This window comes from Nilaparvata lugens, chromosome 14 (assembly GCF_014356525.2).
Source record: "Nilaparvata lugens isolate BPH chromosome 14, ASM1435652v1, whole genome shotgun sequence".
In the NCBI taxonomy this organism is placed as follows: Eukaryota; Metazoa; Arthropoda; class Insecta; order Hemiptera; family Delphacidae; genus Nilaparvata; species Nilaparvata lugens.
The window spans coordinates 980,936-997,881 of NC_052517.1; the positions used below are offsets into that span (position 1 = coordinate 980,936).

Sequence of the window (16,946 nt, forward strand, 5' to 3'; positions counted from 1 at the left end):
CACATTTGCAACATAGACACCCTATACACTGTCTATTATTAGTGTGTTGTTGGGAGTGTAAGAAGGGCACAGTATGAGAGACTACCAGCGTCACATAGCTTCACCAAAAAAACTACTAGGACTATCGGCTTCAGTTAACACTCACATTTGCAACATAGACACCCTATACACTGTCTATTATTAGTGTGTTGTTGGGAGTGTAAGAGTGTAAGAAGGGCACAGTATGAGAGACTACCAGCGTCACATAGCTTCACCAAAAACAACTACTAGGACTATCGGCTTCAGTTAACACTCACATTTGCAACATAGACACCCTATACACGTCTATTATTAGTGTGTTGTTGGGAGTGTAAGAGTGTAAGAAGGGCACAGTATGAGAGACTACCAGCGTCACATAGCTTCACCAAAAACAACTACTAGGACTATCGGCTTCAGTTAACACTCACATTTGCAACATAGACACCTATACACTGTCTATTATTAGTGTGTTGTGGGAGTGTGAGAGTGTAAGAAGGGCACAGTATGAGAGACTACCAGCGTCACATAGCTTCACCAAAAACAACTACTAGGACTATCGGCTTCAGTTAACACTCACATTTGCAACATAGACACCCTATACACTGTCTATTATTAGTGTGTTGTTGGGGGTGTAAGAGTGTAAGAAGGGCACAGTATGAGAGACTACCAGCGTCACATAGCTTCACCAAAAACAACTACTAGGACTATCGGCTTCAGTTAACACTCACATTTGCAACATAGACACCCTATACACTGTCTATTATTAGTGTTGTTGGGAGTGTAAGAGTGTAAGAAGGGCACAGTATGAGAGACTACCAGCGTCACATAGCATCACCAAAAACAACTACTAGGACTATCGGCTTCAGTTAACACTCACATTGCAACATAGACACCCTATACACTGTCTTATTAGTGTGTTGTTGGGAGTGTAAGAGTGTAAGAAGGGCACAGTATGAGAGACTACCAGCGTCACATAGCTTCACCAAAAAAACTACTAGGACTATCGGCTTCAGTTAACACTCACATTTGCAACATAGACACCCTATACACTGTCTATTATTAGTGTGTTGTTGGGAGTGTAAGAGTGTAAGAAGGGCACAGTATGAGAGACTACCAGCGTCACATAGCTTCACCAAAAACAACTACTAGGACTATCGGCTTCAGTTAACACTCACATTTGCAACATAGACACCCTATACACTGTCTATTATTAGTGTGTTGTTGGGAGTGTAAGAGTGTAAGAAGGGCACAGTATGAGAGACTACCAGCGTCACATAGCATCACCAAAAAAACTACTAGGACTATCGGCTTCAGTTAACACTCACATTGCAACATAGACACCCTATACACTGTCTATTATTAGTGTGTTGTTGGGAGTGTAAGAGTGTAAGAAGGGCACAGTATGAGAGACTACCAGCGTCACATAGCTTCACCAAAAACAACTACTAGGACTATCGGCTTCAGTTAACACTCACATTTGCAACATAGACACCCTATACACTGTCTATTATTAGTGTGTGTTGGGAGTGTAAGAGTGTAAGAAGGGCACAGTATGAGAGACTACCAGCGTCACATAGCTTCACCAAAAACAACTACTAGGACTATCGGCTTCAGTTAACACTCACATTTGCAACATAGACACCTATACACTGTCTATTATTAGTGTGTTGTTGGGAGTGTAAGAGTGTAAGAAGGGCACAGTATGAGAGACTACCAGCGTCACATAGCTTCACCAAAAAAACTACTAGGACTATCGGCTTCAGTTAACACTCACATTGCAACATAGACACCCTATACACTGTCTATTATAAGTGTGTTGTTGGGAGTGTAAGAGTGTAAGAAGGGCACAGTATGAGAGACTACCAGCGTCACATAGCTTCACCAAAAACAACTACTAGGACTATCGGCTTCAGTTAACACTCACATTTGCAACATAGACACCCTATACACTGTCTATTATAAGTGTGTTGTTGGGAGTGTAAGAGTGTAAGAAGGGCACAGTATGAGAGACTACCAGCGTCACATAGCTTCACCAAAAACAACTACTAGGACTATCGGCTTCAGTTAACACTCACATTTGCAACATAGACACCTATACACTGTCTATTATAAGTGTGTTGTTGGGAGTGTAAGAGTGTAAGAAGGGCACAGTATGAGAGACTACCAGCGTCACATAGCTTCACCAAAAACAACTACTAGGACTATCGGCTTCAGTTAACACTCACATTTGCAACATAGACACCCTATACACTGTCTATTATAAGTGTGTTGTTGGGAGTGTAAGAGTGTAAGAAGGGCACAGTATGAGAGACTACCAGCGTCACATAGCTTCACCAAAAACAACTACTAGGACTATCGGCTTCAGTTAACACTCACATTTGCAACATAGACACCCTATACACTGTCTATTATTAGTGTGTTGTTGGGAGTGTAAGAGTGTAAGAAGGGCACAGTATGAGAGACTACCAGCGTCACATAGCTTCACCAAAAACAACTACTAGGACTATCGGCTTCAGTTAACACTCACATTTGCAACATAGACACCCTATACACTGTCTATTTTAGTGTGTTGTTGGGAGTGTAAGAAGGGCACAGTATGAGAGACTACCAGCGTCACATAGCTTCACCAAAAACAACTACTAGGACTATCGGCTTCAGTTAACACTCACATTTGCAACATAGACACCCTATACACTGTCTATTATTAGTGTGTTGTTGGGAGTGTAAGAGTGTAAGAAGGGCACAGTATGAGAGACTACCAGCGTCACATAGCTTCACCAAAAACAACTACTAGGACTATCGGCTTCAGTTAACACTCACATTTGCAACATAGACACCCTATACACTGTCTATTATAAGTGTGTTGTTGGGAGTGTAAGAGTGTAAGAAGGGCACAGTATGAGAGACTACCAGCGTCACATAGCTTCACCAAAAACAATACTAGGACTATCGGCTTCAGTTAACACTCACATTTGCAACATAGACACCCTATACACTGTCTATTATAAGTGTGTTGTTGGGAGTGTAAGAGTGTAAGAAGGGCACAGTATGAGAGACTACCAGCGTCACATAGCTTCACCAAAAAAACTACTAGGACTATCGGCTTCAGTTAACACTCACATTTGCAACATAGACACCCTATACACTGTCTATTATAAGTGTGTTGTTGGGAGTGTAAGAGTGTAAGAAGGGCACAGTATGAGAGACTACCAGCGTCACATAGCTTCACCAAAAACAACTACTAGGACTATCGGCTTCAGTTAACACTCACATTTGCAACATAGACACCCTATACACTGTCTATTATAAGTGTGTTGTTGGGAGTGTAAGAGTGTAAGAAGGGCACAGTATGAGAGACTACCAGCGTCACATAGCTTCACCAAAAACAACTACTAGGACTATCGGCTTCAGTTAACACTCACATTTGCAACATAGACACCCTATACACTGTCTATTATAAGTGTGTTGTTGGGAGTGTAAGAGTGTAAGAAGGCACAGTATGAGAGACTACCAGCGTCACATAGCTTCACCAAAAACAACTACTAGGACTATCGGCTTCAGTTAACACTCACATTTGCAACATAGACACCCTATACACTGTCTATTATAAGTGTGTTGTTGGGAGTGTAAGAGTGTAAGAGGGCACAGTATGAGAGACTACCAGCGTCACATAGCTTCACCAAAAACAACTACTAGGACTATCGGCTTCAGTTAACACTCACATTTGCAACATAGACACCCTATACACTGTCTATTATTAGTGTGTTGTTGGGAGTGTAAGAGTGTAAGAAGGGCACAGTATGAGAGACTACCAGCGTCACATAGCTTCACCAAAAACAACTACTAGGACTATCGGCTTCAGTTAACACTCACATTTGCAACATAGACACCCTATACACTGTCTATTATTAGTGTGTTGTTGGGAGTGTAAGAGTGTAAGAAGGGCACAGTATGAGAGACTACCAGCGTCACATAGCTTCACCAAAAACAACTACTAGGACTATCGTCTTCAGTTAACACTCACATTTGCAACATAGACACCCTATACACTGTCTATTATTAGTGTGTTGTTGGAGTGTAAGAGTGTAAGAAGGGCACAGTATGAGAGACTACCAGCGTCACATAGCTTCACCAAAAACAACTACTAGGACTATCGGCTTCAGTTAACACTCACATTTGCAACATAGACACCCTATACACTGTCTATTATTAGTGTGTTGTTGGGAGTGTGAGAGTGTAAGAAGGGCACAGTATGAGAGACTACCAGCGTCACATAGCTTCACCAAAAACAACTACTAGGACTATCGGCTTCAGTTAACACTCACATTTGCAACATAGACACCCTATACACTGTCTATTATAAGTGTGTTGTTGGGAGTGTAAGAGTGTATAAACGGCACAATATGAGAGACTACCAGCGTCATAAAGCTTCACAGGAAAGAACTACGTGGACTAAAGGCTTGGGATAACAGTAGAAGTTGCGACATAAACGCCCTATACCATGGGATATCTACTTATGCTATTGTTTCTCTATGGCAGTACGCAACTCAAGTCGACACTCGACTCAGTCTCACAGTCGTGAGGTCGCGGAGAATAGAATTGACTGGTCTGAGTGTCACCATTTGGAAACACATGCTCTCCACTAGAGTCCAGTCTCTTCTCCACCTGAGTCGCCTAAGTGTGAGTCGAGCCTAATTCGATACAGAACAGGTTAGAGCTATCTGTTTTGTGGAATGATAGACAAGGATAGCAACACCAATGTTAATCTAATACTGCCATTATAACATGGACCTCACTATAGCAATAATTAGCGTTTGTCATACCGTTCACTAGGAGGTTGTTGGTCTGAAGTGGGGGCACTGTTCGCTTGTCCCAGAGGTTCCTTCCTGATCCTGGCATCCCTGTGGGAGGCCTCCCTGGGCAGAGACAGCGAGTTCCCCGCCTTGGACGCCCTGTCGGCTGCATCCGCCCATCTCAGGCCCCTATTACAAACACAACATCAAATTAATTAATTACTATTTTGCAATATATCAATAATTTTATTCAACACAAACACAAAATAAAAATTCAAAACCTATATATTTTAAGGCTGGCCACTAACGGTGGAACATGAATGTACATGTTCTTGTTTTATTATTTATTTAATTATTTTTATTTATTTATTTATTCATGGAGACAACAGGTAAAAACCCCATTTTGCCTCCTCCACACTATACAATAATTTCCAACATAATACAATTTTCAATAAAAAGAAGATAGAAAATATGAGAAAATAATAAATTATAAAAAATAAACTACAAATAAATTATTTTGAAGCATCAATCAGAGCTTCTGCTCTGCCTACTTGTCTGAAAACGCCTGAAAACCCCAGTTTAGATGATAATCATCATAGTTTATCAACCCAATGGTGCATCTCAAATTGTTTAAAAAAAACCAGTGGTATCGACACGTGGGATTCCAAACGACCGAAAGTGATAGAATTCCCATCCAGCCAAAAAAAATTATTTTCCCATTTGGCCGAACGCTTTCGGTCATTTGCGACAAACTAGAGAAATTTTTCGGTCGTTTGGGTATTCTATCACTTTCGGTCAGATGGGACTCTCAACACTTTCGGCTCAATGCGACAAACAACGTTTTCTGTAGATTGGGAAAATTCTCAAAAGTGTTCGGTCATTTGGGATTCGGCTGAATGAGAAACTTCCAGTTTCAATATTTCATTAATTCTGTCGAATGGGAAAAAGTAGTTTTCGCCACACTGCACAGAAAGCAGCTGTTTTCCAGTCCCTACGTAGTCTGAAAGACATTGTTTGCAGACGACTCTCGTCTGACGTCAGAACAGGTTTCTTTCCGGCCTAGGCCGGAAAGAGTACCCTTTCCAGCGCTAACATGGAACTAAGAAAGGTGATCAAAAAACAGCTGATCAAAAAACTTTTAATTATTTGTGTTCATTATTCAATAATTAAAACACTTAGTGCCGGTTGCACAACAGCCGGTTAATATTTAACCTGATTAATTCCACGAGAACCAATCAGAGGAGCCGTCTCTTCAAAAACGCCTTCTCTGATTGGTTCTCGTGAAATTAGTTACGGTTAAAGATTAACCAGCTGTTGTGCAACCAGGCCTTATAATAATATCATCTTATTGTCATTTGGGAGTGTGAGAGTGTAAGAAGGGCACAGTATGAGAGACTACCAGCGTCACATAGCTTCACCAAAAACAACTACTAGGACTATCGGCTTCAGTTAACACTCACATTTGCAACATAGACACCTATACACTGTCTATTATAAGTGTGTTGTTGGGAGTGTAAGAGTGTATAAACGGCACAATATGAGAGACTACCAGCGTCATAAAGCTTCACAGGAAAGAACTACGTGGACTAAAGGCTTGGATAACAGTAGAAGTTGCGACATAAACGCCCTATACCATGGGATATCTACTTATGCTATTGTTTCTCTATGGCAGTACGCAACTCAAGTCGACACTCGACTCAGTCTCACAGTCGTGAGGTCGCGGAGAATAGAATTGACTGGTCTGAGTGTCACCATTTGGAAACACATGCTCTCCACTAGAGTCCAGTCTCTTCTCCACCTGAGTCGCCTAAGTGTGAGTCGAGCCTAATTCGATACAGAACAGGTTAGAGCTATCTGTTTTGTGGAATGATAGACAAGGATAGCAACACCAATGTTAATCTAATACTGCCATTATAACATGGACCTCACTATAGCAATAATTAGCGTTTGTCATACCGTTCACTAGGAGGTTGTTGGTCTGAAGTGGGGGCACTGTTCGCTTGTCCCAGAGGTTCCTTCCTGATCCTGGCATCCCTGTGGGAGGCCTCCCTGGGCAGAGACAGCGAGTTCCCCGCCTTGGACGCCCTGTCGGCTGCATCCGCCCATCTCAGGCCCCTATCACAAACACAACATCAAATCAATTAATTACTATTTTGCAATATATCAATAATTTTATTCAACACAAACACAAAATAAAAATTCAAAACCTATATATTTTAAGGCTGGCCACTAACGGTGGAACATGAATGTACATGTTCTTGTTTTATTTATTTATTTAATTATTTTTATTTATTTATTTATTCATGGAGACAACAGGTAAAAACCCCATTTTGCCTCCTCCACACTATACAATAATTTCCAACATAATACAATTTTCAATAAAAAGAAGATAGAAAATATGAGAAAATAATAAATTATAAAAAATAAACTACAAATAAATTATTTTGAAGCATCAATCAGAGCTTCTGCTCTGCCTACTTGTCTGAAAACGCCTGAAAACCCCAGTTTAGATGATAATCATCATAGTTTATCAACCCAATGGTGCATCTCAAATTGTTTAAAAAAAACCAGTGGTATCGACACGTGGGATTCCAAACGACCGAAAGTGATAGAATTCCCATCCAGCCAAAAAAATTATTTTCCCATTTGGCCGAACGCTTTCGGTCATTTGCGACAAACTAGAGAAATTTTCGGTCGTTTGGGTATTCTATCACTTTCGGTCAGATGGGACTCTCAACACTTTCGGCTCAATGCGACAAACAACGTTTTCTGTAGATTGGGAAAATTCTCAAAAGTGTTCGGTCATTTGGGATTCGGCTGAATGAGAAACTTCCAGTTTCAATATTTCATTAATTCTGTCGAATGGGAAAAAGTAGTTTTCGCCACACTGCACAGAAAGCAGCTGTTTTCCAGTCCCTACGTAGATCTGAAAGACATTGTTTGCAGACGACTCTCGTCTGACGTCAGAACAGGTTTCTTTCCGGCCTAGGCCGGAAAGAGTACCCTTTCCAGCCGCTAACATGGAACTAAGAAAGGTGATCAAAAAACAGCTGATCAAAAAACTTTTAATTATTTGTGTTCATTATTCAATAATTAAAACACTTAGTGCCGGTTGCACAACAGCCGGTTAATATTTAACCTGATTAATTCCACGAGAACCAATCAGAGGAGCCGTCTCTTCAAAAACGCCTTCTCTGATTGGTTCTCGTGAAATTAGTTACGGTTAAAGATTTAACCAGCTGTTGTGCAACCAGGCCTTATAATAATATCATCTTATTGTCATTTGAAAGAATAAAAAAGTATAAACTCAACCTCCCACATAATTGAACATCATCTTTTAGGTTATTTAGACAAATCAGAATAAAAAATACTTGGACAATTTCTTGATATTCAGATTACCTCAGATTTGCTAGAGCTATCACCTTCCACTTCTGCTTTCGGAAGTGCTTAGTAAACAACTAATTCTAATGTATATATTGTTTATTTTTGTGTGTGGCGAAAAATAGCGTTCGCACCACCGGCAAAAATGTTATTCCGGCTCTCAATCTTTTCTAGTCCTCGGCCTACGGCCTCGGACTTGAAAACCGATTTCGAGCCGGAAAAATATCATTTTCTGCTCTAGGTGCGAAATATACTATTTCGGCTGTTTGGGAGAATATAGCTTTTCGGTCGTTTGGGATTCGGTCGATTGGCATGCCACCGTTTCGACAATATCATTTGTTTCCATTTTTAAATTTCGTCAAGTCATGTGTGAGAGACCCTGAAATCGATCAGGTGCGACTTGAAAACTCTGACACCATACCTCAGCCAATCAGGTCACTCCATATTAACCTTATTTTTTGTCATAGTCATTCAATCTCAGCTGTTTTACATCCATGAAATCAAGCCGGTAAACAGCTGTTTGCAGAACAAATAAACATATGATTCTCATTAAAGCATACTCTACTGTAATGAAACCATATGTTTCCTTTACTTTCCTTTAAATTCAGTTCCTCTGAATTTATTATTAGTAGGGCTATACTCCCAGATTAATTTTCTCTCTCTAAGTTTAATTTTTTGTGTCATGTGTACTGTATTGTATTGTTTTTCTAATTCTCTCTTTGCTTACAAAAGGAATTGCATATATGCTACAAATGAATTACATTATGTTACTAAATGGATTACATATGTACAGTGAATTGTAGATTAATAATTACATGAATCATCTATTTTTCTTTTGAGTTTTTAAATTATTATGAATTCATTCTAGTTTTTCTGCTCTCTTAGTATTTCACTCTTAGTACTTCTTCTTTTCGGATTGAAATTTTTTTTTTTTCTAGTTTTTTCATACATTCCATATGTTTCTTTTTTCTTTATTATATTTTTTCTATTTTCGACTGAATCTCAAGCCACTAATTATAGCCGACTGATTACTCGTTGCCATCGCTCAAACTACTTAGTTTTGCTGGTAACGCCAATGATAATATTATAATCGATTTTTAAATGGAAAATATTTTAATTTCAATTTTTTGCAATGTATTGTATATGAAAATTTTTATATTTTTCACATTTGTAAAGTTTGTTTAATGATTTTGGCAATAAATATTTCTTTCTTTCTTTCTTTCTTTCTTTCTTTACAGTCGAGTATGTTTCCTAGTTCCGAAATAGGAACAGCAAAACTGCTACAAAAACCACCTTCAGCGCTCCAGGTGGAAGTTTTGTCAACTTTCACAAAATTCCTGATTCAAGATTTGTAAAATAGGTTATGTTTATAGAATGCATGTAGTAATGTCAGCACAAGCAGGTAATGTTTTCTGTTTCTCAATTATTCTTTTTTGGATTATTATGACAAAAAATAGTGTACGTTACTTGGACGTGAATGTCTTTCGCAGGGCTCGAATGAAATTCTAGTCTCGGCTAACACCTCGACTAGAAACATCATTCTCGCCTGCAAAAGGCTCCTTCCCGTCCTTGTGACTTGAGATACTATTACAGTACGCGTCCCATAGCTTTGCCTGGGTGACTTTGAAACGGCATAATATAGGCAAGGTATGGTTGGCGGGGTTATATTCACGGCTTTGCAAGAACATCACGTTTCAGAGACCCTAGATCCCTAGATGGAGGAAGCTCCCTACACACAGACATTCTTCATGAATGAGAGAGTTGCAACGTATCACCAACAATGGAAAGAGCATGTTGAACGAATGTCAGCTGATAGGCTGTGTTGTGATAAATGATACATTAAAGCTCCTTGTGTATCTGTTCGGATGCAACACGTTGCTTCTGAGAAGATACAGAAGAGCATCTGTTGCTTATGGAAAGATACATTGAAGCTCCTTGTGTATCTTTACAGATTCTCGTGAATGAGAGAGTTGTAACGTAGAGAGTCATTGTGTGGTAAGATACTATTAATTCGAAAACGTTCAAATTCTTCAAAAACCTCAAATTCACCCCTAAAACTCAAAAAAATATATAATTATTATTTAACGAAAATCCCAAATAAATGCTGCAAATCACCCCGAAGACATCTGCTACTGTAGACATTGACAACAGGGTTAACAGCTCGATGGAAATTCGATGAGAACTACTATCCAAAAATTAGTTGCCAGCCGGGGAATCGAACCCGGTACCTCCCAATTGCTGTGGCTTCGTATAAAGTGAGCGCTGCTATCCAGAGATTGTCAAATTGGTGTAAGGGTAAGCATTCCTGACTAGCAATTGGGAGGTACCGGGTTCGATTCCCGGGCTGGCAACTAATTTTTGGATAGTAGTTCTCATCGAATTTCCATCTAGCTGTTAACCCTGTTGTCAATGTCTGCAGTAGCAGAGGTCTTCGGGGTGATTTGCAGCATTTATTTGGGATTTTCGTTTAATAATAACAAGTTGTTCTGTGAATAGTAGACCTCACGCAGTATTCTCATCCACAAGTACCTGATTGAAACTATAGACCTTATGGAAATACAGCAATAGACTGGCTTCTCCACACATCTGTGTAATCACTTGTCAGCTGATTTATGATGAATAATTCTATAGTCTGATTTTTACTCCAATATTGGCGTATGAAGGAGGCTCCTTTTTCCTTTTATATTATCCTTGAAAAGCAAAATTACCAAAAACCTTGTATATACATCGACGCGCAAATAAAAAAGGAACATACCTGTCAAATTTCATGAAAATCTATTACCGCGTTTCGGTGTAAATGCGCAATTGGGAGGTACCGGGTTAGATTCCCGGGCTGGCAACTAATTTTTGGATAGTAGTTCTCATCGAATTTCCATCTAGCTGTTAACCCTGTTGTCAATGTCTGCAGTAGCAGAAGTCTTCGGGGTGATTTGCAGCATTTATTTGGGATTTTCGTTAAATAATAATTATATATTAATCAGCATTTGAATAAATGCATTCTCTATTTAATTCCATCTCAAAAAATATCTTGAATTTTTCTCAAACTTACGTGGGCGATTCTCCCAGAAACTGCATGGACAGCCGATTACTGCCATCTCGGGCGAAAGGAGCACCTCCTCCTCCGCCTCCTCTCAACCAGCCGTTCCTCCTCCTGCTGCCTCCTCTGCCCGCCCTACCTCCTCCTCCGTTCATCAGCTCCTCCTCCTCCTCTTCCTCTTCATCCTCCTCTTCCTCCAGTTCTTCGTCCATGTCCCGCCATTTGTCCGTGTTGTGTCCGTTTGTCAGACCGCATCGGTCGTCGTCCTACGAATCAGTGGACAATGAGAGAATTGAAGAGAATAAAAGAGAAAGGAAGAAGAGAGGATAATAGAAGAATTGGAGAATAAAACGGAATTAGATTTGTAATATTACATTTTTTCTCAATTAAAATCGAATCTTCAATTCGACATCTATAAAACTTGATAGTAAATATCAGAGTAATCGATATGCGGACAACTTTTTAACTGAGAATTTATCGTAAATAATTGTGTTGCACATTCCATGGTATCACCGAAACTGAGTTAACAGAATTAACAGATAAATAGATCATTATAAATTTAAAATAACAGTTTCGAAATAAAGTTTTATTGAGAACAAATGTAAAATGTAAATTCTAAACTTGTAATTTATAATTTTTTGGAATTTAATATTGGTGACGTGTTCATAACGTCGACACTGGTTTTGAGGTGGGGCTTTGCTCTAGACTTGTTAGGTCTTCTCTCTAAAAAATGGTGGCTGGCTATGTGTTCTAATTTTGTGCTCTCTGAATATTTTTCTGTATAAGTAAAATTTTTAATGTTTTAAATTGAGTTTTGAACAGTTTTATGGTGTCCTAAGTTTGTATAATTTGTTTTGTGTGTCTACAAGCCTATAGCCATTGTTTTTCAACTATATAAATGGATAAGTATTTAGCTTGTAATGATGCTGGATGTTTAAGTGTGTAAGGTATTGTTTTATGGATTTGTGTTGTATACTGCCAAAATTCTTCTGAAGATTATAAGTTGGTTTGCTCTGAAAACTGGATTTCTCATTCATAAGCAATAGATCCATTCATAATTTATCAAGAATCTACCATTTTGGAGCCGATAACTTTCTTTAGGTTGAAAGGTGAAAAATGCTATTCAACCTATTTAGGAGAAATTGGTAGCACGGCAGATTAGATTTCTTAATTGTGTTATTGGTTAGACCACAACGGTCGTCATCCTATGAATCAGCAGAGAATGAGACAATTGAAGAGAATTCAAAAATAAATAGAAATATATATTAAAATAATATTAGAGTAATATTATTAGAGTAATAATATTAGAGTAATATTAGAGAATGAGACAATTGAAGAGAATTCAAAAATAAATAGAAATATATATTAAAATAATATTAGAGTAGTATTCAACTGAAACAGATACATAAATTAGCAAATAATTTCAAAAAAGAATTTCTATATTTGGATTGTTTATATGTGATAAATTCCAATTTGAAGCAATTTGGACATTTGTAATGGTGAAAATGATTTTGAAAATATTTTTCTTTCTGTAAAAGTTGAAAATTGAGTTTTAACCTTCTTTGACCTCAAAATTGTTCCAGCAATCAGATTTTTACTTGAATATGTGTGAGGCTAGTTCGCCTCCATGGTGCACATTGGGTAACGCTAAATGGACTAGCAAATGATGGCGGTCAGACAAACTTATGTTCTCCTCACCGAAAACTACAAAACATCTCAGAGAATTTGGGAATATACAGTTTATATGTAGGCATTTGAGACTCATGTATATTAGTGTGTATCTGCCATAAGCTAAATAAATGAATAAGAGAAATAGAGAACAGAGGATAATGGAAGAATATGAGAATAAAACAGAATTAGATGGAGAATGAGAAAGTTGAAGAATAAAAGAGGAAAAGATAGCAGTGGATAATGGAAGAATAGGAGAAGAATAAATCAGAATTAGATTAGATTATATTTCTCAATTGTGTCCGTTTGTTAGACCACATCGGTCGTTGTCCTAGAAATCAGTGGAGAGTGAAAGAATAGGTCAGAATGAGAAGAGAATGAGGGAATTCAGGAGTAAAAGAGAAAGAGATAACAGAGGATAATGGAAGAATGAAAATTCGAAAGAGAATTGGATTTTTTTATTGAATAGAAGTAGATTGAAAGATGAGGAGTTAAGAAAAACTAAGAATTAGAAGAAGAAGAAGAAGAAAAAGAAGCAGAAGGAGAGAAAGAAGAATAAGTAGTAGGGAATAAATGATATTACCTTGTGAAGGTTATTGAGTTTGGTGGACTCAGTTATGACTGGAGCAGCCGACCACCGCTTGGCGTTCGAATTTGAATTTCCCGCTCGTCCGTTCGGAGCTGCCAACATAAATCAAATACAACCAATTATCCCATCTGAATAATTATTTAAACACCAGATTATTATAATTATTATTATAATCATTTAAACACCAGAAGTAACCCAAGCTCCGCAAAGGCCTAATTAAGTACTTGACAAACTGGAAACTTCACCTACTGAAATCTTCAAGAATTTACAATAGGCATATAACCATCCTCGGTTAATTGAGAATGTATATGCAAAATGTGAAGTTAATGAGTTGAGTAGTTGAGACGTGATGATGCGTCATTCGTAAATTTCCTATCTTCTACGTGTAGAAGCCAGTTCTTTCCTTTATTATAGTATAGATTTATTAGGAAAAGTATTCTTCTATAGTATACAGAGCTCCCTCTGCATAATAATAAATTATATCCCTCTGCCAGCTCTTTCCTTTATTATATCTATAATTGACCGAGCGATGTGATGTCTAAGACTCAAGTCGACGGTTTGGCATTTCTCTTAATGTTTAAATGTTTATATGTTGCGCATTTACAGCGAAACGCGGTAATAGATTTTCATGACATTTGACAGGTATGTTCCTTTTTTAATTGCGCGTCGACGTATATACAAGGTTCTTGGAAATTTTGCATTTCAAGGATAATATAAAAGGAAAAACGAGCTTCCTTCATACGCCAATATTAGAGTAAAAATCAGACTATAGAATTATTCATCATAAATCAGCTGACAAGTGATTACACAGATGTGTGGAGAAGCCAGTCTATTGCTGTATTTCCATAAGGTCTATAGTTTCAATCAGGTACTTGTGGATGAGAATACTGCGTGAGGTCTACTGTTCACAGAACTACTAGTATAATAAAGGAAAGATTTATATATATCCAATGAAATTCATAAATGTTGGTAAATAAATCAAATTTCCCTCTAGTAACTGTAAGAGTTCTTGTAGAAGAAGTTTGTATCTATTACTATAATAAAGGAAAGGACTGGCTTCTACACGTAGAGGATAGGAAATTCACGAATGACGCATCATCACGTCTCAACTACTCAACTCATTAACTTCACATTTTGCATTTAGATTCTCAATTCACCGAGGATGGTTATAAGCCTATTTTAAATTCTTCGTGGTTTCAGTTTGAAAAGTTTTTCCGAAGCACGGGTTACCTGCTAATTATAAAAAATATGGATGACCACACATCACAAATAATACAAAAAAAGTATCAGTTAAATTTGATACGTGTATCAATCAAATATGCAACACGTATCAAATACTAATAATACATGTATCAATGAGCTTAATGGTCAGATAATTATTTGACCTTGAAAGCAATTGCACAGCTGATTAGGTGTGCTTTGAAAATAAATTATTGAAAAAGCAGAACCAAGTCAAACAAAAAATTCACCGGATGTACATTCTGAACATGTTCTCTAATTCATTATTCTCTCTCACACACACTCTCTCTCTCTCATATTGACTATATCTCTCTCATACTAACACACTACTCACTCTCTCACACCTACCACTCACTCACTTTGTCTCTCTCTCACACACACACACACACACACACACACACACACACACTCATTACTCTCTCATACTCTATCTCTCTCCCTCTCACTCCTCTCTCTTTCACACAGCCCTCTCTCATGCCCTCTCATACTATCACTCATTACTCATTAGTCTCTCTTTCTCTCAATATCTCTTATTACTCTCACTCACTCTCTCTCTCTCTTACTAACTACATCTATCTCATTACTCTCTCATACTAACACACTACTTACTCTCTCATACTATATTTCTCTCTCTCTCTCACTCACTCTCTCTCTCTCTGTCTCTCTCTCTCTCTCTCTTGACGGATGACCTCCAATTGACTGGACGTGCGACTTGCATGTGAATAGAGATAGAAGGCACATCTGAACTGTCATAGAAATAATAATTTATACAGCTCCAAGCTGAGTTTACACCAGCAAAGTTGTCAACAAAAATGTTGTCCACCTAATAGTGTTCTACAAAAAATAGTTGTCAATTTTTTTTAAGGCAACAAATTGCTGTTCGCAAATGTAGTGCAAGAAAAGATGTCAATTTTTTGTAGAAATCGAGTTGCTATTCTCAAATGTAGTGTGCAACAAAAGTTGTCAATTTTTTTATAGAAAACAAATTGCTGTTCTCAAATATAGAGCAACAAAAGGTTTCAATTATTTGTATAAAAAAGTTGCTGTTCACAATATTTATAGCAACACAAGTTGTCAATTTTATGTATAAAAAAGTTGCTGTTCACAAATGTAGAGCAACAAAAGGTGTCAATTTTTTGTATAAAAGAGTTGCTGTTCACAAATATAGAGCAACACACAAGTTGTCAATTTTTTGTATAAAAAGTTGCTATTCACAATATTTATATAGCAACACAAGTTGTCAATTTTTGTATAAAAAAGTTGCTGTTCACAAATATAGAGCAACAAAAGTTGTCAATTTTTTGTAGAAAACAAATTGCTTTTCTCAAAAAAGAGCAACAAAAGGTGGCAATTTTTTGTATAAAAAAGTTGCTGTTCACAATATTTATAGCAACACAAGTTGTCAATTTTTGTATAAAAAAGTTGCTGTTCACAAATATAGAGCAACCCAAGTTCTCAATTGTTTGAATAAAAAGGTTGCTGTTCTCAAATAATATAGAGCAACAAAAGTTGTCAATTTTTTTGTAGAAAACAAATTGCTATTCTCAAATGCAGAGCAATTAGAAGAAGAAGAAGAAGAAGAAGAAGAAGAAAAAGAAGAAGAAGAATAAGAAGGTGATTTTTATGATATAATCATTATCAATTATCATTTATGGAGAATCGAAGCTACAGCTTGACTGTTAATTCCTTCTAACTCAATTCCAGTCTCTAAATATGGCTCTCAATTTCTAATACATAGTATTACAACAGGAAGGATACTTCCGTTGGCTCGGAGACCACCTATATGCATTATAATCAAAATCAAGATAGTGCAATAACCCACGCACAAGCCTAGGTGTCATGTAGGGATCATCATCATCATCTTCTCCATTATAATCGAAATCAAGACATTCCAAAGACCCACACACAAGCCTAGGTCTCATTCAAGAATAATCATCATCATCATCATCTTCTCCATTATAATCGAAATCAAGACATTGCAATGACCCACGCACAAGCCTAGGTGACATGTAGGGATCATCATAATCATCAACCCCTCCATTATAATCGAAATCAAGACATTGCAATGATCCACGCACAAGCCTAGGTCTCATTCGAGGATCATCATCATCATCATCATCTCCTCCATTATAATCAAAATCAAGACATTGCAATAACCCACGCACAAGCCTAGGTTACATGTAGGGATCATCATCATCATCTTCTCCATTATAATCAAAAT

The 16,946-nt window shown here is 37.6% G+C and overlaps 1 protein-coding gene across 3 annotated transcripts in view; it reads right to left on the minus strand.

Annotated features, from left to right (window-relative positions):
• Positions 1–16,946, minus strand: part of LOC120348913 (partitioning defective 3 homolog) — a 114,713-nt gene that overhangs the window by 62,130 nt on the left and 35,637 nt on the right. For all 3 annotated transcript variants that reach the window (XM_039440454.1, XM_039440453.1, XM_039440455.1), the window contains exons 4-6: positions 13,481–13,578; positions 11,242–11,495; positions 6,768–6,926 (exon numbers count right to left, since the gene is read on the minus strand). In XM_039440454.1, the coding sequence (XP_039296388.1) occupies positions 6,768–6,926; positions 11,242–11,495; positions 13,481–13,578 (511 nt within the window). The remainder of the gene's footprint in view (positions 1–6,767; positions 6,927–11,241; positions 11,496–13,480; positions 13,579–16,946) is intronic.